The sequence below is a fragment of the Heptranchias perlo genome, chromosome 11, assembly GCF_035084215.1.
Source record: "Heptranchias perlo isolate sHepPer1 chromosome 11, sHepPer1.hap1, whole genome shotgun sequence".
In the NCBI taxonomy this organism is placed as follows: Eukaryota; Metazoa; Chordata; class Chondrichthyes; order Hexanchiformes; family Hexanchidae; genus Heptranchias; species Heptranchias perlo.
The window spans coordinates 46,552,254-46,579,192 of record NC_090335.1 but is presented as its reverse complement, the minus strand read 5'-3'; the positions used below and the strand labels follow the sequence as shown (position 1 = coordinate 46,579,192).

At 39.7% G+C, this 26,939-nt stretch overlaps 1 protein-coding gene across 2 annotated transcripts; it reads right to left on the bottom strand.

The window, feature by feature from the left end:
- Positions 1-26,939, bottom strand: blzf1 (basic leucine zipper nuclear factor 1). 2 transcript variants are annotated; one of them, XM_067992923.1, is made up of 7 exons: positions 26,837-26,939; positions 22,213-22,288; positions 11,321-11,766; positions 10,335-10,534; positions 9,285-9,413; positions 5,252-5,471; positions 1-2,107 (listed from the first exon to the last, which is right to left on the bottom strand). In XM_067992923.1, exons 2-7 carry the CDS (start codon positions 22,241-22,243, stop codon positions 1,922-1,924), a joined length of 1,212 nt encoding a protein of 403 aa, XP_067849024.1. In that variant the 5' UTR covers positions 22,244-22,288; positions 26,837-26,939; the 3' UTR covers positions 1-1,921. The 2 variants fall into 2 exon arrangements, with proteins under 2 accessions (XP_067849024.1, XP_067849025.1); XM_067992924.1 differs by lacking the exon at positions 26,837-26,939 and adding an exon at positions 21,362-21,432 and having other exon boundaries at positions 22,213-22,289.

Here is a 26,939-nt window from a genome sequence, read left to right as displayed (position 1 = left end):
TGAAATGAAGGGTTCACTTTATTAAGTTCAGAGGCTTGGTATTCTGCTGCAAGTGGCTTATCACCTGATGCCCCAAAGTCTCTCCACCACCTAAAAGGCACAAGTCAGGAATGTGATGGAATACTCTCCACTTGCCCGGATGGGTGCAGCAGCAACAACACTCAAGAAGTTAAAAACATCATCCAAGACAAAGCAGTCCACTTGATTGGCAACCTATGCACCACTCACTCCCTCCACCACCGGCACACCCTGGCTGCAGTGCACACTATCCAGAAGATGCACCCCAGCAACTTGCCAAGGCTTCTTTGACAGCACCTCCCAACCCGCAACCTCCACCTAGATGGACAAGGGCAGCTGGCGCATGGGAGCAAAGTCAACTCCAAAGTCCCCACCATCCTGAGTTGGACATACAATCGCAATACCTTTATCGACGCTGGGTCAAAATCCTGGATCTCCCTATCACCACCGTGAAAGTAACTTCACATGTTCTCACCACCACCTTCTCAAGGGCAACTAGGGATAGGCAATAAATGCTGGCCTTGCTAGAGCTGCCCATATCCCAAGAATACTAAAATAAAAGGAATTGATCCAGTTCCACCCCATACCTGTCCAACCATCATATGCCCAATTTACAACATTTGTGTGAAAGGTGGTCTGCATTCTTTGAATTTGTAATTTATTCAACAAATCATATTCCTTTATGCCCAATATTACTAATTACAGTGATGAAACAAATTATCTCTTATTACTTTATCTTCTGCTTGGAACCTCATGATTTGTGCCAATTACCAAAGTGACTTATAGAATTTCCCTTGAAAGTTACATTGTATAAAAAGATTTTCCAAATATTAATTATATGTTTATTGAGCAATACAACATACTTTAATTGAACACCAGGTTTTAGGTCTTGAGATCTGGTAGGCCTAACCATCCCCTTTAGCCTCCCTACAGACTCCTCCCCCCTCATTTCCTTGCTCTTTCCCCACATCCTTTTATATTCTTCCTTTTCAAATAATTATCCAATTCCCTTTTAAATTATGTGATAGTCTCTGCTACAACAACCATTTGTGGTAAAGCATTTCATGTTCTCCGTGCGAAAACAATTTTTCTAAATTTCTCTCTTCATTTTCTAATTTAATTGTGAGTCTATGTAGTCTCCGTCTAGTCATTAATCTTCTCAACATTAGATGCATGGTTACAAAATGGGGAACATAACATGCCTCAGCATAGTCACCCTTTGTTAGTTAGATTTCAAACACGCAACAGGTTTTCAAGAAACAGTTCAATACATTCTATTAAGTCCAAAAACACAAAAAAACTACTAAAGAATGGATGGACAAAAATTATACAGCACATGGCCATGGCTTATCAAAAACACGATACACATATTTCATTGCAAATTGAATATTCTGTTGATTTGTGCATTACTTCATTGGTGACCTAATAGGGAACACATTAGGACATTTTAGTAACAGTTCACTTGATCCGAATAAGACCGTTTACAACTCTGCTACAGCTATGTCAGAAATACATGCAGAAAAACACTGCTGGCACCCTCAGCATGTTGACTCTATTTTTTTAAAAAAACAATTTTTTTTTCAAAAAAGTGGCAATATAAATACAGAATAAGTTTACATCGTAATTAGATAAACCTCGAGGTAAAGTTCAGGTAATACACAGAATATGAAAGAGAATAGGGAAGAATACATCACCGTGCTTCTTAGACTATATACAGATGTACGTACACGCACAACTTTCTTAAGAAATATATAACTAATATTTGAAAATAAGAAAACTCATGTTGAACAAATATATAATTTTCATAGCTATTTAAAACCAGCAATATTTTGAAGCTAACAAGAAACAGTAGTAATTATACACAACTTCGTCTGCCAGTACAATCTTGTCACTGAAAACTATTTCACAAGACTGTCAATTCTCCTGTGCATTGGTTGCAACAATTAAATGTGATATTTTCATATCTGGTATATGGATGAAATCGTCCTATGCTCTTTTTATTAGAGAGAAATGAGGTTGGTGAAGTATCACAGAACGGCATATCTGCGGTTGCTCTACTGCACAGTGTAGGATCCAGCATCTTTAAAACCTGCAAGTACAAGAAAAGGAGTCTCTGAGCATTTAAGAATGTAAGTCAGCCAATTATGTTTGTATCACAGTCATTACTGCTCCAAAGTTTAGTGTACTCCAAAGGTTAAAGCACCCACAACTCAAGACAATAACTTAACCACTAGAACCACTGGGTGCCCGTAGAGGAGGAATATACAATCAACGATTTGTTTCATTTATTTACAGATAAAGAATGTTTCTTTGGTCAAAAGATTAAATTGTTTCATTGATTTAATTAATGGTTTTCTGTGACAAAGAATGGGTATTTCACTGTGGAGATCTTCACACAACTAAAAACCATTTGTTTGGAAATATGTGAATGGGTGTTCGTATCGCTGCAGATAGGATTATGTCATTCATCTTTATATTGTAGGAATTCTGTCTAGTTTGATATCTGTCTATTGTGCTTAACTGATTTATGTATGTATTATGGTTCCATTGTCATAGTGGTCAAAGATGTGCAAAATGTTGTTTTATGGAATTTGGGAAAGAAGTTATCTGCAAATTCATTGAAATGTTGGTTTTGACACTTGAGCTAGATCTTTCAAGAGCAGCTAAATAGACCGTATTTATTTGCAGCTTCACTTTATTTTTTTCCCCAACATATTAGATTGGGCTAGACATAGTTGGCTTTATAAACAAAGATGGACACAATGGTAGGACCAGTAATAAGGCAGCTATTACTTCAATCATACATTTAATTTAATTTCAACAGTAAGATAAAACAAATTAGAAATGTTTTCACATTAACAGATATGTTGTCAAATAGAGCAGAAACATACCTTAAATCACTAGTTTGACAGCCTTAGCTTGCCTGAAAACTCCCCAATATGGCGGCAATACTCTTTAACGTGTTACATTCCCCACATTTAATATTATTTGACAGAACAAGATTGCCAAATTAGTGGCAAATTTGTTCACTGTTTTGCTGTTGATTTATTGGGTATATTTTCTTCTATTTATCAATGCGAGTAAAAAGCAGGGTTTCTCCATTTTATAATCATGCTGACTTTTTCCACCAATATTAATAAACAGAGGAAAATACACCCACATTTCCATTGGGAACATTGGTGCTGTCAGTACCCATTCTTTTGGTGATAAAGATGCCTATGCCTTTTTTGGGCAGAAGTACCATAAGAGCTCAGCACTGTCCTGTTATGATGGTGTCGCTGTAAACCACACAATGAACAATTGGTTGTACAACCAATTGAACAGGAAGCAATAGAGTCAGCAGAAAAACGTCTCCACCACACTCAATTGTTACTCGGAACATTCAATCCTTCAGATTTACAACAACAACAATTCGCATTTCTACAGCACCTTTAACGTAGAAAAGTGTCCCGAGGTACTTCACAGAGGCGTAATCAGGCAAAAGTGAACACTGAGCCAAAGGAGATATTAGGAGAGATAACTAAAAGCTTGGTCAAAGTGCGTTTTAAGGAAAGTCTTAAAGGAGAGGGCGATGGAGAGGTGAAAAGGTTTTGGGAGGGAATGCCTGAGAGCAGGGCATGCACAAGAGACCAAAGTTGGAGGAACACAAAATTCTTGGAGGGTTGTAGGGCTGGATAAGAATGGGCGAGGCCATGAGGGATTTAGGCATAAGGATAAGGTGTTGGGGGAACCGGGAGCCAATGTAAGACAGCGAGCATAGGGGTCATGGGTGAGAGAGACTTGGTGCGGGATAGGATACGGGCAGCAAGGTTTTGGATGAGCTGGTTTAACAAGCGTGGAGGCCGGCCCGGAGAGCACTGGAATAGTTGAGTGTGGAGGTGACAAAGGCATTGCTGAGGGTTTCAGCAGCAGATGGGATGAGGCGGGGCAAAGGCAAGCAATGTTACAGAGGTGGAAGTAGGCAGTCTTTGTGATGGGGAGGATATGGGGTTGGAAGCTCAGCTTGGGATGAAATAGGAGGCCGGGGAGGGGGATGGAATTAGTGGTGGCAAGACTAGAGGGTTTGTGATTGGAGCAGAAAATGACGACTTCGGTCTTCCCAATGATTAAGTGGAGGTGATTATGGCTCATCCAGAATTGGGTGTTGGACAAGCAATCTGAAAACAGATGCAGTGGAGGGATTGAGAGAGGTGATGGAGAGGTAGAGCTGGGAAGTCCTTGGAGGACTTCAAATATAATGATTCGGGGGTGCAAAAAGAAGCCAATGCTGGAGATACTCTGGCTACGATTGGATGGTATGAGTGAAACAAAATGAAAGCATCCCACTGAGCTGAACAATGGAGGAGAGGCATTGGAGGAAGATGGGGTGACTGCAGCCTTTGACACACAGACAGAGAGGTCGGGAAGGGATAGTGCATCACAGTCGACAGAGGATGTAAATTATGACTGATTATAGTCGTTTCAGTGCTGTGGCATGGGCAGAAACCTGATTGGAGAGATTCAAACATGGAGTTGCGGGAAAGATGGGCAGGGATTTGGGAGGTGACAACACGTTCAAAAACTTGAGAGGAAAGGGAGGTTGCTGATTGCGAGGTAGTCTGCAAGGTCAGAGAGATTAAGGGTGGTTTTTTTTTTTGAGGAGGTGCTGATGACTGTTTTGAAAGAGGGGGGGACATTACTTGAGGAGAGGGAACCAGTTACGTGTCAGCTAGCATGGGATCCATGAGGTGGTTTTCGTGGACAAGATGTGTTTGAAGAGGGCATGAGGGGAGACAGGCGAAAAACTAGACAAAGATGTGGGTTCAGGGCTAGGACAAGGAGGGCTTTAAGGGAGGTTCGGTTTGGTGGGCAAGCGAAGGTGGGATCCGGAGAGCCAAAGGCTAGACAGTTGGGAGTTTGAAAGTGCTTTTATTGTATACATTAATATAACTGAAGACAATTCACATTTCTAACAATCAAACTTCTGTATTAAGTTTAGTGAAAATCTAAAGTTTTTTTTAAAAAAGTTAGTGAGTGGGAGTCCAACTTCTTACAGCTATATAACGATGAAGGTTCATAGCATGCAACATTTTTGAAAGGAAACCAGCATCTGAACAGGGGACATGTATGAAGTTTAAAATCTGATGAAGCATTAATATTTGCATTCATCTTCTGGCATACACCAAGCACTAAATTTTCCCGTAGCAGTGTTTGCATTCTTGTGAAACCATCTCCTTGCAGAATCATACTGTACCTTTTCAGCCATTTTTTCAGCAGGTGTGTTGCAGAATTCCACTTGTTGGTTAGTCTTTTGTTCATTACTTATGTTCAGTTTTCCAAGAAGGTGAGAATTAACAGCCTCTGCTAACTTATGATTGACAGAGGCAAGCTCTGCAGTGGTGCGCGGTTGTGCACTGGGGTAGTAGATTTGTTGCCGCCCCCACTGCAGAGATACCAAGAGCTCCTCGAGGAATCTAGGAAGTACAATGAAAATGGATGATTTGATAGCTGGTCCTGTGCAGAACTAAGCTGTACAAGTTGGGCACTTTATTCTGTGCAACTCCAATGTTTTTATTGGAGTACTATACTTAAAGTACCACAACTGACATTACAAAACTCTGTTCTTCTTGGAAGGACACCTGATTATTACAAGAGGATGATTGGTGTTATCAAAATCTGCTACTATATATGAAATCTTTAGAGATTGTAAATTAGCTTCAAGTACTGGAAGCCTTCATTACTTATAAATATAATTGTAATCCAAGGTCAGTTTCCTTCAGGAATAACTTTCCTTATTAAGTAGTGCTCATCTGGGTTTAACTTCGGGTACAGTAGCATAGTGGTTAGGTTACTGGACTAATAATCCAGAGGCCTGGACTAATATTCTGGAGTCATGAGTTCAAATCCCGCCATGGCAACTGGGGAATTTAAATTCAATTAATTAACTAAAATCTGGAATAAAAAAAAAACTAGTATCAGTAATGGTGGCTATGAAACTACCAGATTGTCGTAAAAATCCATCTGGTTCACTGATGCCCTTTATGGAAGGAAACCTGCCGTCCTTACCTGGTCTGGCCTATATCTGACTCCAGACCCACAGCAATGCGGTTGATTCTTAATCACCCTCTGAAATGGCCTAGCAAGCCACTCAGTAGTTCAAGGCGGCGGCTCACCACCACCTTCTCAAGGGCAATTAGGGGATGGGCAATAAATGCTGGCCTTGCCAGCGACGCCCACATCCCATGAACGAATAAAAAAAAACTTATTTCATGCGTTTGTAAGAGCTTAAAGTTTTAAAAAGGGAACTAAAAAAAGGTTAAGGAACTCCTTTTGTTACAATACTCAATGTTCTTTCCATTTAAATGATTGTGAATGATTTTCTAGTTTATTTTTCATCTAGTTAGAATACACTATTCTAATTCTTACACATGCCTCCCACATTTCTGTGTATATTTCTGTAACTAATTGTGGGAGGTAATCATGATCGTGGATCCTGCGTAAAACCCAATCCCTGTGCTATTTTTACTTAATTAAATGAGTATCATGGTGGTGAATTTGAATAAAATGCGGTTATATAATTTTAAGGAATACTTATAGTAATGTAATATAAAGAATAATGAACTCTATGTATTGAAAAAAGAGTGAACTATGTAAAAAAAAATATTTTTTCATCTTTTTGCTTGTAGACGCTACTCCCAAGTTTTTCCACCTTCGTAACTATTTCCACGTTCTTTTACTGTCTTTCCATTGCCTCACTATTGACTTTTTATATTATCTAACAGTTTTCTATTAAGTAGCTTACAGGTCAGCCCATTAACTACCTCTTAGTGATTGGATATTTGTTGTTTCTCTCTCTCTCCTTTAACCATTTTTTCATCCATACTAAAATGCTGGTTTATCTTTAGTTCTGATGAAGGGTGCACACCTGAAATTTTAACTTGTCTCTTTTCTTTACAGATGTTGAATGACTTAATGAGTACTTTCAGCATTTTGTTTTTATTTCAAATTTCCAGCATTTGCAGTTTTTGTAATGTATATTTTGAAGGCAATGTCTTCACCAGAGCTTTATTTTCCCATTTAAAGGCTATCCAAAAATCTTGAATAATATGGAGTCTTTCAAATAGAAGTTTATTTCCTGGTAACCTATAACACACCGTGGTTGAGTTTTCTCCTGCAGGTACGATCTAGCTATTGGCGTCATCGACAAGATAGCCCATTTGCAACAGCCCTTCACAGGTTGACAAAAAAAGAAACAACAAAGATTGAGATGGTTGCATCTCTGCTCAACTGTATCAATCTTTAGAGATATAGGGGGTGATTTTAAACCCCAAGAACAGGTGCGCTGGAGGCGGGTGGGAATTGAAAATAGTTGTTTTTTTGGGTCACAACCGCAAAATTTTCGGACTTTGCATTCCCAGTGGGAAGCCTGTACTTTTATGCGCCGACGTTAAACCCGGAAATAAAGCCAGATTGCGGTCGCGACCCAAAAAACTATTTTCAACTCCCACCCGCCCCCAACCCATCCGTTCTTGGGGTTTAAAATCACCCCCATTGGTATACAATTGACTCAAAAACTGTCTGAAAACTAGCTCCAAATGGCAAAAAGTGGCCAATTTTTACAATGTGGATCCTACCTCCAAAATAAACAGTGCATCAGAAACTAAAAGGTAAGCCAAAGGAGGCTATTAAAAGTTGGAAACATTTGTAATGCATTGTTTATGCTATGTGGTTGGTATTACAAAAGGTCTTTGATTCATTGCTTACAGTATTAAACAGCTTACTCTATTAGTTTGTAACATTTTTAACGACCACATAAACAGTGTAATGCTGTACAAACAGAGAGACACCTTGGCACAATTGGCACTTTCCTTTTAAGAATCTTATTGGAAGAGCTAGATGTTTACCTAATAATTTGTTCCAGTGAAAGAACATACTTGATTTTATATAGCGCCTTATCACGTGTCCCAGATATCCCAAAATGTTTTGCATAATATGAATGACATTGTTCAGTTACTGTTCTACGGTCAAATTTTTTTTCAAGCACATCAGTTGTCTAGCTTTACACAAGAATTTTAACTGAAGTCATACTCTTGAGTTGGTATCTCCAAGTTCTTTAGCATGTAGTGCATAATCTCAAACGATATTTGTATTTTTATAAAATAAAATGTGGAACAAAGTATCTTACAAAATGAAATTGCCCCATCCCCTATTCCAAATGCAGCCTGTGGCTGTACAAAAAGTTAGTATGCAGGTGCAGCAGGTGATCAAGGCGGCCAACGGAATGTTGGCTTTTATTGCTAGGGGGATAGAATATAAAAACAGGGAGGTATTGCTGCAATTATATAAGGTATTGGTGAGACCGCACCTGGAATACTGCATACAGCTTTGGTGTCCATACTTAAGAAAATACATACTTGCTCTCGAGGCAGTACAAAGAAGGTTCACTCGGTTAATCCCGGGGATGAGGGGGCGGACATATGAGGAGAAGTTGAGTAGATTGGGACTCTACTCATTGGAGTTCAGAAGAATGAGAGGCGATCTTATTGAAACATAAGATTGTGAAGGGGCTTGATCGGGTGGATGCGGTAAGGATGTTCCCAAGGATGGGTGAAACTAGAACTAGGGGGCATAATCTTAGAATAAGGGGCTGCTCTTTCAAAACTGAGATGAGGAGAAACTTCTTCACTCAGAGGGTAGTAGGTCTGTGGAATTTGCTGCCCCAGGAAGCTGTGGAAGCTACATCATTAAATAAATTTAAAACAGAAATAGACGGTTTCCTAGAAGTAAAGGGAATTAGGGGTTACGGGGAGCGGGCAGGAAATTGGACATGAATTTAGATTTGAGGTTAGGATCAGATCAGCCATGATCTTACTGAATGGCAGAGCAGGCTCGAGGGGCCGATTGGCCTACTCCTGCTCCTATTTCTTATGTTCTTATGAAAAACATTTTTAAATTTAAAAAATATAGAATGGTATATAGAATAAAGTATAGTAATCAAAAATGAGGTAAAAGTTGCTAGAAAGAAATGGAAGATAGGGTAACTGTTTAAAATGTATTTAAATCTAAACTGAAATGTTTAATTGTCATTAAAGAAATAAGTGTACTCCTGTCATTTCAATACCTTTATTACTGTAATAAATTAGGGCTTGTTTCAGTGAGGGACAGTTTGCTAGATTTAAAGAAATGGACAGTCTAGGAAGACTGGAATTTCTTTGGAGCTGGTGGCAGTTTAAGGGTTGAGAGTTTATTGATAAAACATGATCAAACTAAACAGGATGAAAACATACCTATGTGAGTCAACCATATCCTGACGAAATTGTTCACGCTCACTAAGAAGATCCTGTATTGCACTTTGTGTTTCTCTAACATGACGCTGCAGAGATGTCCTGGCATGAGATAGCTCATCTGCCATCACTCTGGGTAGGAAGAAAATTAAAACAATGTTTTAGTTATAATTCAATTTTTAAATTTACAACAGATTCTTGTACACATTAAATGGCAAAATAGGTTTACTCAATTATGAAAACTAGTAAACATTTAACGAAACCATTAAACAAAGAGGCATATTTTACATTATATAAAGGCCAGGTTAAAAAAGGAATTTTGAAATTACAGTACAAATATCTTTTTGACACAATAAAATTGAACCTAATTTCATGAAAGCACTGAAATATTGCCTAAAATCTATTAAAACCAATAACTGCACAATATCAAATCAGCATTTTAAATTAATTTACTTTTTTGCTGAATTTATTTCTTTAAATATATACCGTTCCGTGCAGATAGCACTCTCTAGTGGTTCAAATATAGTTCCTCTTAACAATTAAAACCAGGGTAGGTAAATCTAAGTTGCATGGATATATCTGGTTTAACTATTTCAGTGTTCTTTCTGGAACAGTACTTCTATTATTGGAAACAATTTATCTGAATGCCCAGGACTCCACTGGAAATGTTAACATTATAGGAAACGTTGACCTTTGTTAATTTAGCAGCTATTTCATTAATGTCACTTTCTACGTATGTAAAATGCACTATATTATTTTACGAAGTGAAAAAGCATTAAGCAAACAGCCTAGAAAGCTTCAAAAATCAGCAAATTTCCCATATATTTGAAAGGGCAACTAATGCAAAAGTACAATTAGCATTGCTTATTATGTTCACAGCCATCTGATGTCTTAATGAAACACTAATCACAGCACTCTTATTATCCCTACTGTCATACGTGGAAGTGGCACGAGGTGAGCCAAGGAAGGACAAAATGTCAGTAAATTTGTGAGCAAAAGGACATTGTTCATTTTAGCCTGTCTTTTGATACAAATTGCTGTAGAGTAGGCAACCTGCTTGCAAGGAACTTGCTGCGCCACACATCACATTGTATGGTCATTCGCTCCAGCTGCTCAGAGAGTTGTGCCAGGTTTTGACTCAAAGTCTCATTTTCCAGGATTAGTTGATTTTTTTCACGGGCCATGCGCTCAAAGTGATACTGAAGGTCATCGCCAACAGAAGCTACAAGTAGTTTTTTCAGCTCTCTATTCACCTGAGACAGAAAAAAAATAGAAAAATCTTTGTAGCGATCTTAAACATTTTAAATTATTTTTGTACAAACTAAAATGTACCATTATTGTTCATCCTACAGAGTTCATTTCTGTGGATTTCAATATTCACGACCATTAATTAACTGAAAGACACATCTGCAGAAGTGATTTTCTGTGTCTTTCTGAACAAATAACATTTTCAATTTTAGAGTATAAATATCATCGAACTCCTCAAGGGGTTAGTGTTGCACAGTCAGTAACGTGATAAAATGAGAAAGTGCTGTGGAGACTTAAAATTTAAATTGAGCAGAGCAAGGTGAAAGGGTGCATAATGCCCCGGCCTTGCACGTCACCTCCAGCTTTCCTTTTTGCCTGGGGATGGAGTGAAGGATTTTTTGATTTTTTAATATCTTTCCATTGTCTCACTGAGATGATCATCTATATCATAATGATTTTTCTATTAAGCATTCTGCAGGTCATTCTACCCATCAACTTCCTATCTCTGTGATTGAAGCATCTGTTGCTTCTCCCCAATCCTTTTCCAATCCCACTAAGCTTTTTGCTTATCTCTCCATTTTCAGTTCTGACAAAAGCCTATTTGGCCTTTTCTCTTCACAGATGATGACAGACCTTCTGTTATATATCAAGCATTTTGTTTTGCAGTACTTTTTCCTTTATTTGTAAGAGAAAACCAACTGGTTTGAGAGATAACAGTTATATTCAAACACAAGACTAGAGCACAGCCCCCAAGTTACCATAATGCAGTTTAAAAGTATATGTCATCTCACCTCAGTCTGTACCCGGATTTGATTGGCAAGCCCTTCTTTATCCTGTAGGAGTTTTCTTTCTGAATTTTGAGATTTTTCAATGGAGGCTTTTAGTTCTGTCAGTTCTCTCTTGAGCTCAGTTGTATTCTCTAACTGACTTGACAACTCTCCTTTGTGAGAACCTGCAGAGTCATTTAGCTTTGTACTCTTTGCAGGAAGATCATGAATTACAGCAGCTTTGGGAACCAAGATCCTAATGGCTTCTACCTCAACTGCTTGGTCAGGCTGAATCTTCCCAAGCTGAAGAACACCAGGCTTAGTGACAATTTGAGAAGAACTGGATACTACATTAGTTCGTGGAGCGTGATGACTTTTTTTATTTATTCCTGTGGTATTTTCGACAGGTTTAGCTGGTTCTTCTGTTTCCATTCCATCTCCAGGTCCACGGATTGGTCGTACCATTTGAACTAAATGTAAAAAAAAGGAAAGACCGTAATACTGTGAATACAAAATGGACAAATTAAACATTGGTAATCAAATGTTATTACTCTAGTTCAGATGATAGATGTGGCAACAGTCAATGAAAGCATTAAAATATATGCAACAGTAACAGATTTGAAATGTTGAGTAGCAATAAGCACCATTAAGGCCTAAAGTAGTTTCAACTTCATAACAAAATCAATAATCAATCACTTGAAACCATCTTTACTTCATGAGTATGGTAGATCCCTTAACTAATGAGTAAATGCCATACAGCCCAGGCTCACTTACATAACTCAACATTTGTGAATTGGTAAAAATTCTATTATATATTAAAATTGTTGAGTGGGTCGCAGTATTCCATTTCAAAATTCCTACGCCATACAGTTTCAATTGGTAAATGGCACTACAATCAGGGTTTTCAATGTTAAATGTCACATAACATTAGCTGCTAAAACAATAAGTGATAGATAGTATACTGAGATATATTTGAAACAAGCAAGTTGAGTCTGCATGCTGTTAAAGGCCCTAGTCATTAAGTGTCACTGAGTAGCAGGGGAATTGTCGCAGGTTAACTACACTCCCCCCACTCCCAGAAAATGAGCAACGGAATCGTACTGGACCCACTACAACCCTATTGAGCAGAGAAACTGCGCAACCCACTGTTTCTCCTTCCACATAGCATCAATATGGCCCCTCCTATTACTGCTCATCCAAACATCCTGCATGTCCTTTCTTCCCTGTTCCTCCCCCCATCCATTTCTTCCAGCCACCTTGTCTTCTCTCCCTATCCCCATCACCCTCCCCAAACTTCCTCCTCCGTCCCTAATGAGGAGAAAGGTCAGGAGAGCAATAGCGATAGGGGATTCCATAGTTAGGGGAGCAAACAGCTGTTCCTGCGGCCGCAAATGTGATTGCAGGATGATATGTTGTCTCCCTGGTGCCAGGGTTATGGATACCACTGAGTGGCTGCAGAACATTCTGGGGGGGGGGGGTGAACAGCCAGAGGCCGTGGTCCATATCGGTACCAACGACATAGGTAAAAAGAGGGATGAGGTCCTGCAGGCAGAGTTTAAGGAATTAGGAGAGAGATTAACAAGCAGGACCTCAAGGGTAGTAATCTCCAGATTACTCCCAGTGCCACGCGCTTGTGAGTATAGAAATAGGAGGATAGAGTAGATGAATGCGTGGCTGGAGAGATGGTGCAGGAGGGAGGGCTTTAGATTCCTGGGGTATTGAGAGTTCTGGGGGAGGTGGGACCTGTACAAGCCGGATGGGTTGCACCTCAACAGGGCCAGGACCAATATCCTTGCGGGGAGGTTTGCTAGTGCTGTTGGGGAGGGTTTAAACTAACTTGGCAAGGGGATGGGAACCTGAGAGGAGATTCAGAAAGGAGAGTAACAAAGCTGGAAGTGGAAGGCAGAAAAGTAGTAAGTGAAATTGGAAGGCAGTGGAAACAAAGGCCAGCAGCAAATAAGGTCCAAATAGGAAAAAAATGTTAAAAAGGCAAAATTAAAGACACTTCATCTGAATGCACGCAGCATTCGCAACAAGGTAGATGAATTGACTGCACAAATAGAAGTAAATGGGTATGATCTAATTGCCATTGCAAAGACGTGGCTGCAGGGTGACCAAGGCTGGGAACTGAATATTCAAGGATATTTGATATTTAGGAAGGACAAGCAAAAAGGAAAAGGAGGTGGAGTAGCGCTGTTAATAAAGGATGAGATCAGTACAATAGTGAGAAAGGATTTTGGCTCAGAAGATCAAGATATCTAGGATTGCAACGGGATCTTGATAAATTGGGCCAGTGGGCCGATGAATGGCAGATGGAGTTTAATTTAGATAAATGTGAGGTGATGCATTTTGGTAGATCGAATCGGGCCAGGACCTACTCCGTTAATGGTAGGGCGTTGGGGAGAGTTATAGAACAAAGAGATCTAGGAGTACAGATTCATAGCTCCTTGAAAGTGGAGTCACAGGTGGATAGGGTGGTGAAGAAGGCATTCAGCATGCTTGGTTTCATTGGTCAGAACATTGAATGCAGGAGTTGGGATGTCTTGTTGAAGTTGTACAGGGCATTGGTGAGGCCACACTTGGAGTACTGTGTACAGTTCTGGTCACCCTATTATAGAAAGGATATTATTAAACTAGAAAGAGTGCAGAAAAGATTTACTAGGATGCTACCGGGACTTGATGGTTTGACTTACAGGGAGAGGTTAGACAGACTGGGACTTTTTTCCCTGGAGAGTAGGAGGTTAAGGGGTGATCTTATAGAAGTCTATAAAATAATGAGGGGCATAGATAAGGTCGATAGTCAAAATCTTTTCCCAAAGGTAGGGGAGTCTATAACGAGGGGGCACAGATTTAAGGTGAGAGGGGAGAGATACAAAAGGATCCAGAGGGGCAATTTTTTCACTCAAAGGGTGGTGAGTGTCTGGAACGAGCTGCCAGAGGCAGTAGTAGAGGCGGGTACAATTTTGTCTTTTAAAAAGCATTTGGACAGTTACATGGGTAAGATGGGTATAGAGGGATATGGGCCAAGTGCAGGCAATTGGGACTAGCTTAGTGGTATAAACTGGGCGACATGGACATGTTGGGCCGAAGGGCCTGTTTCCATGTTGTAACTTCTATGATTCTATGATTCTATGTAGAATCAGTTTGGGTGGAGCTAAGAAACAGCAAGAGGCAGAAAACATTGGTGTGAGTTGTTAATAGGCCACCAAACAATAGTGGTAATGTAGGGCACGGTATAAAGCAGGAAATTAGAAGTGCATGTAACAAGGGTAATACAGTAATCATGGGGGACTTTAATCTACATATAGATTGGGCAAATCAAATTAGCACTAATACTGTGGAGGATGAATTCCTGGAATGTATACGAGATGGTTTTCTAGATCAGTATGTTGAGGAACCAACTAGAGAACAGGCTATTTTAGATCTAGTATTGTGCAATGAGAAAGGGTTAATTAATAATCTTGTTGTAAAAGGAAGAGTGACCATAATATGATAGAATTCTTCATTGAGTTTGAAAGTGATGTAGTTCAATTGAAAACTAGGGTCTTAAATCTAAACAAAGGAAACTATGAAGGTATGAGGCGCAAGTTAGCTATGGTTGATTGGGGAACTACTTTAAAGGTGTGACGGTAGACAGGCAATGGCTAGCATTTAAAGAATTAATACATAATTTGCAACAAATATATATTCCTTTAAAGGCATAAAAACCCAACAAGAAAAGTGGTCTAACTGTGGCTAACAAGAGAAATTAAAGATAGTATTAAATTAAAGAAAGGCATATAAAATTGCCAGAAAAAGCAGTAAGCCTGAGGATTGGGAGCATTTTAGAATTCAGCAAAGGAAGACCAAGAAATTGATAAAGAAAGGGAAAATAGAATGAGAGTAAACTAGCGAGAAACATAAAAATGCACTGTAAAAGCTTCTATAGGTATGTAAAAAGGAAAAGACTGGTGAAGGCAAATGTGGGTCCTTTACAGACAGAGAAGGGAGAATTTATAATGGGGAATAAGGAAATGGCAGAGAAATCAAACAAATACTTTGTGTCTGTCTTCACGGAAGAAGACACAAAAAACCTCCCAGAAATACTAGAGAACCATGGGTCTGGCGAGAATGAGGAACTGAAGGAAATTAGTATCAGTAAAAAAATAGTATTAGAGAAATTAATGGGGCTGAAAGTCGATAAATCCCAAGGACCTGATGATCGACATTCTAGGGTTTTGAAACAGGTGGCTATAGAGATAGTGGATGCATTGATTGTCATCTTCCAAAATTCTATAGATTCTGGAATAGTTCCTGCAGATTGGAGGGTAGCAAATGTAACCCCACTATTTAAGAAAGGAGGGAGAGAGAAAACAGGGAACTACAGACCTGTTAGCCTGACATCAGTAGTGGGGAAAATGCTAGAATCTATTATAAAGGATGTGATAACAGGACACTTAGAAAATTATAATAGGATTTGGCAGAGTCAACATGGATTTATGAAAGGGAAATCATGTTTGACAAACCTATTGGAGTTCTTTGAGGATGTAACTCATAGAATAGATAAGGGGGAACCAGTGGATGTGGTGTATTTGGATTTTCAGAAGGCTTTCGATAAGGTCCCACATAGGAGGTTGGTGAACAAAGTTAGAGCACATGGAATGGGGGGGTAATATACTGGCATGGATTGAGAATTGGTTAACAGACAGAAAACAGACAGTAGGAATAAACGGGTCTTTTTCAGGATGGCAGACTGTGAATAATGGGGTATCGCAGGGATCGGTACTTGGACCCCAGCTAGTCACAATCTATATCAATGATTTGGATTAGGGGACCAAATGTAATATTTCTAAGTTTGCTAATGACACAAAACTATGTGGGAATGTGAGTTTTGAGGAGGATGCAAAGAGGCTTCAAGGGGATATATACAGACTAAGTGAGTGGGCAAGAACATGGCAGATGGAATATAATGTGGAAAAATGTGAAGTTATCCACTTTGGTAGGAAAAACAGAAATGCAGAGTATTTTTTAAATAGTAAGATATTGGGAAATGTTGATGTTCAAGGGGACCTGGGTGTCCTTGTACATGAGTCACCGAAAGCTAACATGCAGGTGCAGCAAGCAATTAGGAAGGCAAATGGTATGTTGGCCTTTATTACAAGAGGATTTGAGTATAGGAGTAAAGATGTCTTACTGCAATTATAAAGGGCCTTGGTGAGACTGTACCTGGAGTATCGTGTACAATTTTGGTTTCCTTACCTAAGAAAGGATATACACTTGCCATAGAGGGAGTGCAACGAAGGTTCATCAGACTGATTCCTGGGATGGCAGGATCATTGTATGAGGAGAGATAGAGTAGACTAGGCCTGTATTCTCTAGGGTTTAGAAGAATGAGCAGTGATCTCATTGAAACATACAAAATTCTTACAGGACTCGACAGGTAGATGCAAGGAGCATGTTTCCCCTGACTGGGGAATCTAGAACCAGGGGTCACTGTCTCAGAATAAGGGGTAAGCCATTTAGGACTGAGATGAGGAGAAATTTCCTCACTCAGAAGGTGGTGAATCTTTGGAATTATCTACCCCAGAGGACTGTGGAGACTCAGTCCTTGAGTACATTCAAAACAGAGATTGATAAATTTCTAGATATTAGAGGCATCAAGGGATATGGGGATGGTGCAGGAAAATGCTGTTGAGGTAGAAGATCAGCCATAATTTTGTTGAATGGCGGAACAGGCGCAAGGGGCCGGATGGCCTACTCCTGCTCCAATTTCTTATGCTCTAATCCCCTCTCCTCCTGCCCCATTCCCTCGTACTCTCCACCTTATCCCATATCCTCTTCTCTCATCTCCCAGTCGTCGTCGTCTTCGTCTCCTCCTCGTCGTCTTCGTCTCCTCCTCCTCCTCCTCCTGGGTCAAGTTGTTTCCTGCCCTGCTTGTCTTGAAGACTGCACTTGATCTTCACTCCCCAAGTGCAACGCAAGGGAGATTGACTAGAATCGTTAACAATGAACCTACTATGAGAAACTTGTTTGTTTTAGTTTAGGATACTAGATGGATAAAAGCCTAATCTTTTGGAATTTAAATAAAGCAGTTTGCACCTTAAATTAATTACAGTAAAGAAGTTAGTGTTGGCATTCTTTCTTTCTCTCTCTTCCTTCCCACTTGCAATACCATACAAGCTTTGCAACTGGCTAAAATGCAGCAATCTTTCAAACATAAGAACATAAGAAATAGGAGCAGGAGTAGGCCATATGGCCCCTCTAGCCTGCTGCACCATTCAATAAGATCATGGCTGATCTTCTACCTCAACTTCACTTTCCCGCCGTATCCCCATGTCCCTTGACTCCCTTGGTGTCCAAATATCCATCAATCTCAGTCTTGAATATACTCAATGACTGAGTATCTACAGCCCTCTGGGGTAGAGAATTCCAAAGGTTCACAACCCTCTGAGTGAAGAAATTTTTCTTCATCTCAGTCCTAAATGGTCTGACCCCCTATCTTGAGACTATGATCCCGAGTTCTAGACCCTCCAGCCAGGGAAAATAGCCTCTCAGCATCTACCCTGTCAAGCCCTCCAAGAATTTTATATGTTTCAATGAGATCGCCTCTCATTCTTCTAAACTCCAGAAAACATAGGCTCATTCTACTCAATCTCTCCTCAATAGACAGCCCTCTCACCCCAGGAATCAATCCAGTGAACCTTTGTTGTACCCACTCTAAGGCAAGTATATCCTTCCTTAGGTAAGGAGACCAAAACTATACACAGTACTCCAAGTGTGGTCCTCACCAGAGCCTCATATAATTGCAGCGAGACCTCCTTACTCTTATACACCAACCCCCTGCATTAAAGGCTAACATACTATTTGCCTTCTGTACCTGCATGTTAACTTTCTGTAATTCATGTACAAGGATCCCAAATCCCTCTGACTACCAACATTTCTTAGTCTCACCTTTAAAAAATATACTGCTTTTCTATTCTTCCTACCAAAGTGGATAATTTCACATTTTCCCACAATATACTCCATCTGCCACCTTCTCGCCCACTCACTTAACCTCTCTGTATCCCTTTGCAGTCTCTTTGCGTCACAGCTTGCTTTACCACCTAGCTTTGTATCAGCAGCAAACTTGGACACATTACAATATATATTAATGACTTAAATGAGGGGATCGAGTGTAAACAGCTGAGGCCCAAGCACTGATCCTTGCAGCAGCTCACTAGACACAACCTGCCAATCCGAAAATGACCCGTTTATTCCTACTGTTTTCTGTCCGTTAACCAATCCTTAATCCATGCTAATACATTACCCCGAAGCCCACGAGCCCTAATATTGTGTAACAACCTCTTGAATGGCACTTTATCGAATGCCTTTTGGAAATCCAAATATACTACACCCACTGGTTCCCCCTTATGTACCCTGCTAGCTACACCCTCAATAAACTCTAATAGATTTGTCAAACATGATTTCCCTTTCATAAAACTGTGTTGACTCTGCCTAATAATATTATGATTTTCTAAGTGCCCTGTTTCTACATCCTTAATAAGTGATTCTAACATTTTCCCTACTACTGATGTCAGGCTAACTGGCCTATAGTTCCCTGTTTTCTCTCTCTCTCCTTTCTTGAATAGCAGGGTCACATTTGCTACCTTCCAATCCACAGGAACCGTTCTAGAATCTAGGGAATTCTGGAAGATCAAAACCAATGTATCCACTATCTTTGCAATCACCTCTTTTAAAACCCTAGGATGTAGGCCATCAGGTCCAGGGGATTTGTTGGCTTTTACTTCCATTAATTTCTCCAGTACTTTTTCTTTATTAATCTTAATTGCTTTAAGTTCCTCACTCTCATTAGACCCTTGGTTCCCCATTATTTCCAGAATATTTTTTGTGTCTTCTACTGTGAAAACAGATACAAAATATTTGTTTAATGTCTCTGCCATTTCCTTATTCCCCATTATAATTTCTCCTGTCTCTGCCTCTAAGGGACCTACGTTTACTTTTACTAATCTCTTCCTTTTTACATACTTGCAGAAGCTCTTACAATCTGTTTTTATATTTCTTGCTAGTTTACCCTCATATTCAATTTTCTCCCTCTTTATCAATTTCTTGGTCATCCTTTGCTGATTTCTAAAGCCCTCCCAATCATCAAGCTTACTACTCTTTTTGGCAACATTGTAAGCCTCTTCTATTAATCTAATACTATCCTTAACTTCTCTAGTTAGCACAGTTGGATCATTTTTTGCATGGAGTTTTTATTCCTCAAGGTAATGTATATTCATTGAGAATTATGAATTATTTCTTTAAATGTTCACCATTGTTTATCTACCGTCATAATCTAATTTCCCAATCTACATTAGCCACCTCGCCCCTCATACCTACGTAATTGGCTTTGTTTAAATTTAAGACCCTAGTTTCGGACTTAACTACACACTCTCAAACTCAACTCAACTAATATAAAGGAAGCATGTAAGGGGCTTCTCTACTTCACCTACAATTTCTGAACCTTTTTTGGGGGAGGGAAGAGAAGGCTAAATTGGGCCAATGTTTTAACATCCCCCAGTTTTAGACAAGAATATAGAATTTTTTAACTAAATTGATCATCCATGCTGGCAAGAGTGCTCTGCATCTTGCCAGTCTTCCAAAGGGCCACCCTAAAATTTTATATCACTAAGTTATTTGCATGGAAATTGATATTCACTATCTGCACCACAGCCACATGTGTTCTGCAAAATGTACACCTGTAACTGAAGAAAACCAAGGAGCAAAAACAAATTGTTTTGAAAAGTTGGATCATATATTTTGTTCAGAGGGTGGTGCTTTAATCTAACAAGTAATGTAGCACCCCACAAATCTCAGCAGTGATCTCCAGTACCTGATCAATGTATTGTAACTCATGAGAACAGCAAGGCAGAAAGCATGAAGTTATGTCAAACTGGCTCAACAGGGCAATAATAGAATGCAGGGAAATAAAATTTGATGTGACAGGGATCAACTTCTAAGGTATTGTCTGACCTATGCAAGAAGGACCACCCATTACTTCTTTTATTATTTGCTCTAGCAATACAGCAAAATCTTTGCATATCAACAATGTAATGTTTTATAACTGTGACCCACTCACATCCCTCCCTGGTATAAAATTAACTATACCAAGCCAGACTCGGACCTGTTGCTTTCCTGCAATATAAAAAACCCTTCTTGTTTAAAAAGACCTGGGGGTATACATGCACAAATCTTTGAAGGTGGCAGGATGGGTTGAGAAAGCGGTTAAAAAAGCATACGGGATCCTGGGCTTTATAAATAGAGGCAAAGAGTACAAAAGCAAGGAGATTTTGTTGAACCTTTATAAAACACAGGTTCGGCCACAACTGGAGTAGTGTGTCCAATTCTGGGCACTGCACTTTAGGAAGGATGTGAAGGCCTTAAGAGAGGGTGCAGAAAAGATTTACTGGAATGGTTCCAGGGATGAGGGACTTCAGTTATATGGATAGACTGGAGAAGCTGGGGTTGTTCTCCTTAGAGCAGAGAAGGTTGAGAGGAGATTTGATAGAAATGTTCAAAATCATGAAGGGTTTAGATATAGTAAATAAAGAGAAACTGTTCGCAAGAAACATTGGCGGAAGGGTCGAGAACCATAGGACATGGATTTAAGGTGATTGGCAAAAGGGCCAAAGGTGACATGAGGAAAAACTCTTACGCAGCAAGTAGTTATGATCAGGATTGCGCTGCCTGAAAGGGTGGTGGAAGCAAATTCAATTGTGACTTTCAAAAAGGAATTAGATAAATACATGAAGGAAAAAAATTTGCAGGGCTATGGGGAAAGAGCGGGGGAATGGGACTAACTGGATTGCTCTTACAAAGAGCCGGCATGGGCTTGATGGGCTGAATGGCCTTCTTCTATGCAGTAACCATTCTATGATTCTATGAAATGGCCCAATTTACACTTTTAGTCCTCCAGATAGCATGTTACTCATAACATATAACTCTTGTTAATTCCAGCTATACAATAACCAGATGGACAGGCCAGATGGCCTCCACTCCACTTATCCCCACAGTGAATAATATGTTATTAAATTGAATATACTCTACCTGTTCAAAATAATCCTAGTTCATAAAAACGGTTCCAAAAAAACATCGTAAGCGCCTGACGATCAAATTTCCTATTTATATAAAATGTTAAATATGATACTTATTTGTTTTCAATTCTTCAATTCTGAAGCAGCAGTATTACCATTTTTTTTTATAAATTAGTTTTAAACCAGTTTTAGACTTAAACCGGTTTTGTGGCAGATTGAACCATAGTTCAAGTATTAATCCACGAAAAAGAAAGAACTACACATACATAGCACTGTTAAATGTCCCAAAGCACTTTACAGCCTTTTGAATTAAGTACTTTTTAAAAGAAGTTTAGTCGCTGTTGTAATGTAGGCAACTTTGCAAGGGCTCAAATAGCAATGAGATCATCTGTTTTAGTGACGTTGGTCGGAGGATAAACATTGTCTGAAGCAGGTCTTAAACCCACAATCTTCTGACTCAGAGGCAGGAGTACTACCACTGAGCCAAGGCTGATACTTGGATAAAGATGGAGCAGAAGAGAAAGCATGCCATTCTCAATCTTCCCATCATCTAACCCTGCGTGAAACAATTCTACCTCATTATTTTTCATTTCATTATACAGCAGCCTTGCAGGAGCAGTTTACCCATCATGATACAATGTCAGCTATTTGTAGCATATATTTTAAAAAAGTATATTGCACATTTAATACTAAATAAATGAAGGTCAAGACATAAGTGACAAACATTGACACCGCAGATTAAAGATAACTCAGGGCCTCATATGCCTAATTCATTGTTGCAACTTTGTATACAAATAAATAAAAATAAAATTGATTTGAAAAGAATTTCATTATTTCTTTAAAAATTGTCAACTATTAAAATACCTTTATTCTCCATTCTGATAGCCGATGTCATATTGTCAAAGCTGTTTTGAATTTTAATTCAGTCACTAATTTTCATCTGGAAAAAAAATATTAGAATTACTCTTCAAACCTGTTGCCAGATCAGCAGAAACACAATGGTTTGTCAAATCATTGTAAGTAACCCGAAAATATTGTAACTATGGGACAACCAATTAATAAACAGAAACTGTCTATTAAATGTTTCATGACCAGTGTTTGTTCATTTAAATTAACCAAAAACATATTAAATCACAGTTTTAGAAAAGGAGGACAGACTAGAAGCCATTCAAATTTTTAATTGTTATAGGTCTTTTGTACTTGAATGGTTACGTTCATTGTAGTAATTCATATGTAAACTGACAATGCAACACTTATTTAGAAAAACAGCTAAAATTTAATGTGGAGATGTGTGAGGTGCTAAATTTTGGGTAGAAAAATATGGAGAAGAGATATTCACAAAATATTTGCCTTTCCAATCCTTTTAAAGGTTGAGATAACTAGAGTTCAGATACAAAAATCTTTAAAATTGGAAGCACAAGTTCATAAAGCTAAAAAAAGTAAACATAGGAACAGAGTAGATCATTCAAACCCTTGAGCCTGTTCCATCATTCAATGAAATCATGGCTGATCGGTATCCTAACACCATTTACCCACCATGGCTCCATAATCCCGTAATACCCTTGGCTGGCAAAAATTTATCGATCTCAGATTTAAAATTATTAATTCAGCTAGCATCTACTGCTTTTTGTGGTAGAAGGTTCCACACTTTTACCACCCTATGCATGAAGAACTGTATCCTAACTTTTCTCCTGAATGGCCTAGCTCTGATTTTAAGGTTATGTCCCCTTATCCGACCACATATCCGCTCCATCACCAAGACCGCCTACTTCCACCTCCATAACATCGCCTATCTCCGCCCCTGTCTCAGCTCATTTGCTGCTGAAACCCTCACCCACGCCTTTGTTACCTCTGGACTTGACTATTCCAATGCTTTCCTGGCCGGCCTCCCATCTTCCACCCTCCATAAACTTAAGCTCATCCAAATCTCTGCTGCCTGGGCCCTAAGCTCTGGAATTCCCTCCCTATATCTCTCCGCCTCTCTACCTATCTCTCCTCCTTTAAGACGCTCCTTAAAACCTACCTCTTGACCTGTCCTAATATCTCCTTATGTGGCTCAGTGTCAAATTTTGTTTGATAACACTCCTGTGAAGCGCCTTGGGACATTTTACTACATTAAAAGGCATTATATAAATGCAAGTTGTTGTTGTCGTCCTAGACTCCTGCATCAGCAGAAAAAGTTTCTCTCTATCTACCCTATTAATTCCTTTCAAAATCCTAAAAACCTCAATCAAAACACCCCTTTGCTTTCTATGTTCCAGGGAACACAAGCCTAGTTTATGTAATCTCGCCTCATAATTTAACCCTTGGAGCCCTGGTAACATTCTGGTGAATCTGCACTGTACTCCTTCTAAGGCCAATATATCCTTTCTAAGGTGTGGTGCCCAGAATTTTACACAATACTCCAGAGGTGGTTTAATCAGGGCTTTGTATAGCTGTAGCAAAACTTCCTTCCCTTTGACATGGGTGACCACACCATCCTCTTCCAACGGCTCTCCTCTGTCCCCCAGCTGGGTAGGACTGCGCTCGCCCGGTTCCATTCTTATCTATCCAGTCGTAGCCAGCGAATCACCTGCAACGGCTTCTCTTCCCGCTCCTGCACCATTACCTCTGGATTCCCCCAAGGATCTATCCTTGGCCTCCTCCTATTTCTCATCTACATGCTGCCCCTCAGAAAACACAATGTCAGGTTCCACATGTACCCAGACGACACCCAGCCCTACCTCACAGCCACCTCCCTCAACCACTCCACTGTCTATCATTTGTCACACTGCTTGTACGAGCAAAAATTTCCTCCAACGAAATATTGGGAAAACCGAAGCCATTGTCTTTGGTCCTCGCTGCCAACTCTGTTCCCCAGCCACCGACTCCATCCCTCTCCCTGGCCACTGTGAGGCTGAACCAGGTCCTTTTTGACCAAGAGGAGCTTCCAACCACATATCCTCTCCATCACCAAGACCGCCTACTTCCACCTCCGTAACATCGCCCGTCTCCGCCCCTGCCTCAGCTTGTCTGCTGCTGAAACCCTCATCCATGTCTTTGTTATTTCCAAACTGGATTATTCTAATGGTCTCCTGGCTGGCCTCCCATCTTCCATCCTCCATAAACTTAAGCTCATCCAAAACTCTGCTGCCCGTATCCTAACTTGCACCAAGTCCCGTTCTCCCATCACCCGTGGTCGCTGACCTACATTGGCTCCCAGTCATGGAACGCCTCGATTTTAAAATTCTCATCCTTGTTTTCAAATCCCTCTATGACCTCACCCCTCCCTATCTCTGCAACCTCCTCCAGCCCTACAACCCTCAGAGATTTCTGCGCTCCTCCAATTTTTGCCTCTTGCACATTTTGTGATTTTAATTGCTCCACCATTGGCAGCCATGCCTTCAGCTGCCTAGGCCCTATGCTCTGAATTCCCTCCCTAAACCTCTCCACCTGTCTACCTCTCCCTCCTCCTTTAAGACACTCCTTAAAACCTACCTCTTTGACCAAGCTTTTGGTCATCTGTCCTAATACCTCCTTATGTGGCTAGGTGTCAAATTTTGTTTGATAATGCTCCTGTGAAGCGCCTTGGGATGTTTTACTATGTTAAAGGTGCTATTTAATTCAAGTTGTTCTTGTTTATATTCTAGCCCTCAAGATATTTAGGTTAACATTCCATTAGCCTTTTTGATTATTTTTTGTACCTGACCACTACATTTTAATGATCTGTGTACATGGACCCCTAAATATCTTTGGACCTCCACTGTTCCTAGCTTTACATAATTTCAAAAATACTTGGATCTATCCTTTTTTGGACCAAAATGGATGACCTCACACTTACCCGCATTGAAATCCATCTGCCATAGTTTTGCCCACTCACTTAATCTATCAATGTCTCTTTGTAATTTTGTGCTCCTGTCTAAATTACTTACAATGCCACCAATCATAAATGGGATCTTAGGTTTATAAATTGGGGTATAGAGTACTAAATATAAAGATCTAATGCTAACCCTATACAAATCATTGGTTAGGTCACAGTTAGAATATTGTGTGCATGTTTCGGCATGCTACTTTAGGAAGGATGTATGGCCATTAGGAGGGTACAGAAGAGGTTTATTATACCAGGGGTGAGAGGCTTTAGTTATGAGGAGAGACTAGAAAAACTGGGATCTTTTTATCAGAACAAAGGTTAAGAGGAGATTGGACACGGTTGTTCAAAATTAAGAGGGATTTTGATAAAGTAATTGGGAAGAACTATTTCCACTGTATGGTCAGTTGGTAGTTAGAGGACATAAATTAATCACCAAAAGAAGAAAGGGAGAGGTTCGAATTTTTTTAATGAAAAATATTATTTGGAAATTAATTCTCCTACTAGAAACAGTCATGTGAAACTGAATCCAAAATAGTGTTTTTATAGGAAGTGAATAAATATTTGAAAAATAGGACTAAATGGATAACCCTTCAGAGAGATGGGATAACGTAAATGAACCAAATGGCCATGATGTGCCACATTTTATGCAAAATTCTACAATACTCAGGATTTTTTTTAAAAAGCTACACAGAAACAGTTTTGCAACAAGCAGCCCAAATAGAACTGGAATTCCAAAACACTTAAATTGTAAAGTTTAAAAACATATATAAGTGCCAGGTAGTGAACATCTCAAACAATCGAAAGTCCAGCCATCTCCCCCAACCTTCAACTAACTAACAGCATCACAGGAGCACCATCACCACTGTCGTAAGGACTGCAGTGGTTCAAGTATAAGACGCACCACCGCCTCCACTTTCTCAGGACAGCTATGGATGGGCAATACATGTGGCCTTGCTAGTGCTGCCATATCCTAAGAAAAAATAACGAAAAATTACCACTGAACGTAATGAAGGTATTCCTGCAAATGGTAACTTAAACCATCCTATCATCGTGCGATAGTGCTGATGCATTTACAAAAATAAATCTATCACTTGAGCTTTATAAACACGTCTGACCATTGTGCAGCAGCAGTAAGATGAGGAAATCAGCACATGAACAAAACTGACTCAACAGCTAGAGTCAAGGAAAAATACAAATATTAGTTTAAAAAGACGAATGTATTCTCACATATTAAAAAAACTGCGGATGCCAAAAATATTTGTTGGCAAACTTTCTACGTTGAACATTAAAGTTACAGACTGTAAGTTAACAATGTACGTTTTCCTTAGAAATAATAAAGCTCTGCATATTTAAATGGGAGCTTAGTCTGACTCGTAAATGCCACTTCTGCGATGTTGACAGCTCCGAGGTTATTTTGCTGTGTGTGAATAACCCAGAAGCACCAACACTTCTACAAATAAGAAAGCGAATCTACAGAGGCCTAGGGACCGAGTCTGCAACTGGAGCGGGGGCAGCGGAACTTTCCTTCGGTTGATTACCACTTACACACGACGGGAGACAGTTTCAATTTTTTAAAAAGATCAACCCGAACGGCAAAAATTTCTAACGACAGCAATGCACGCCTCAGGCCTCACTTACTCGAAGTGACAGCTTTCTTCTTGCGTGGCACCCTGAAGCTGAACGGCAGACTCAGCCACCCTGGCAACGGAGAGAACTTCCGGCATCACGCCGTCAAACGTCG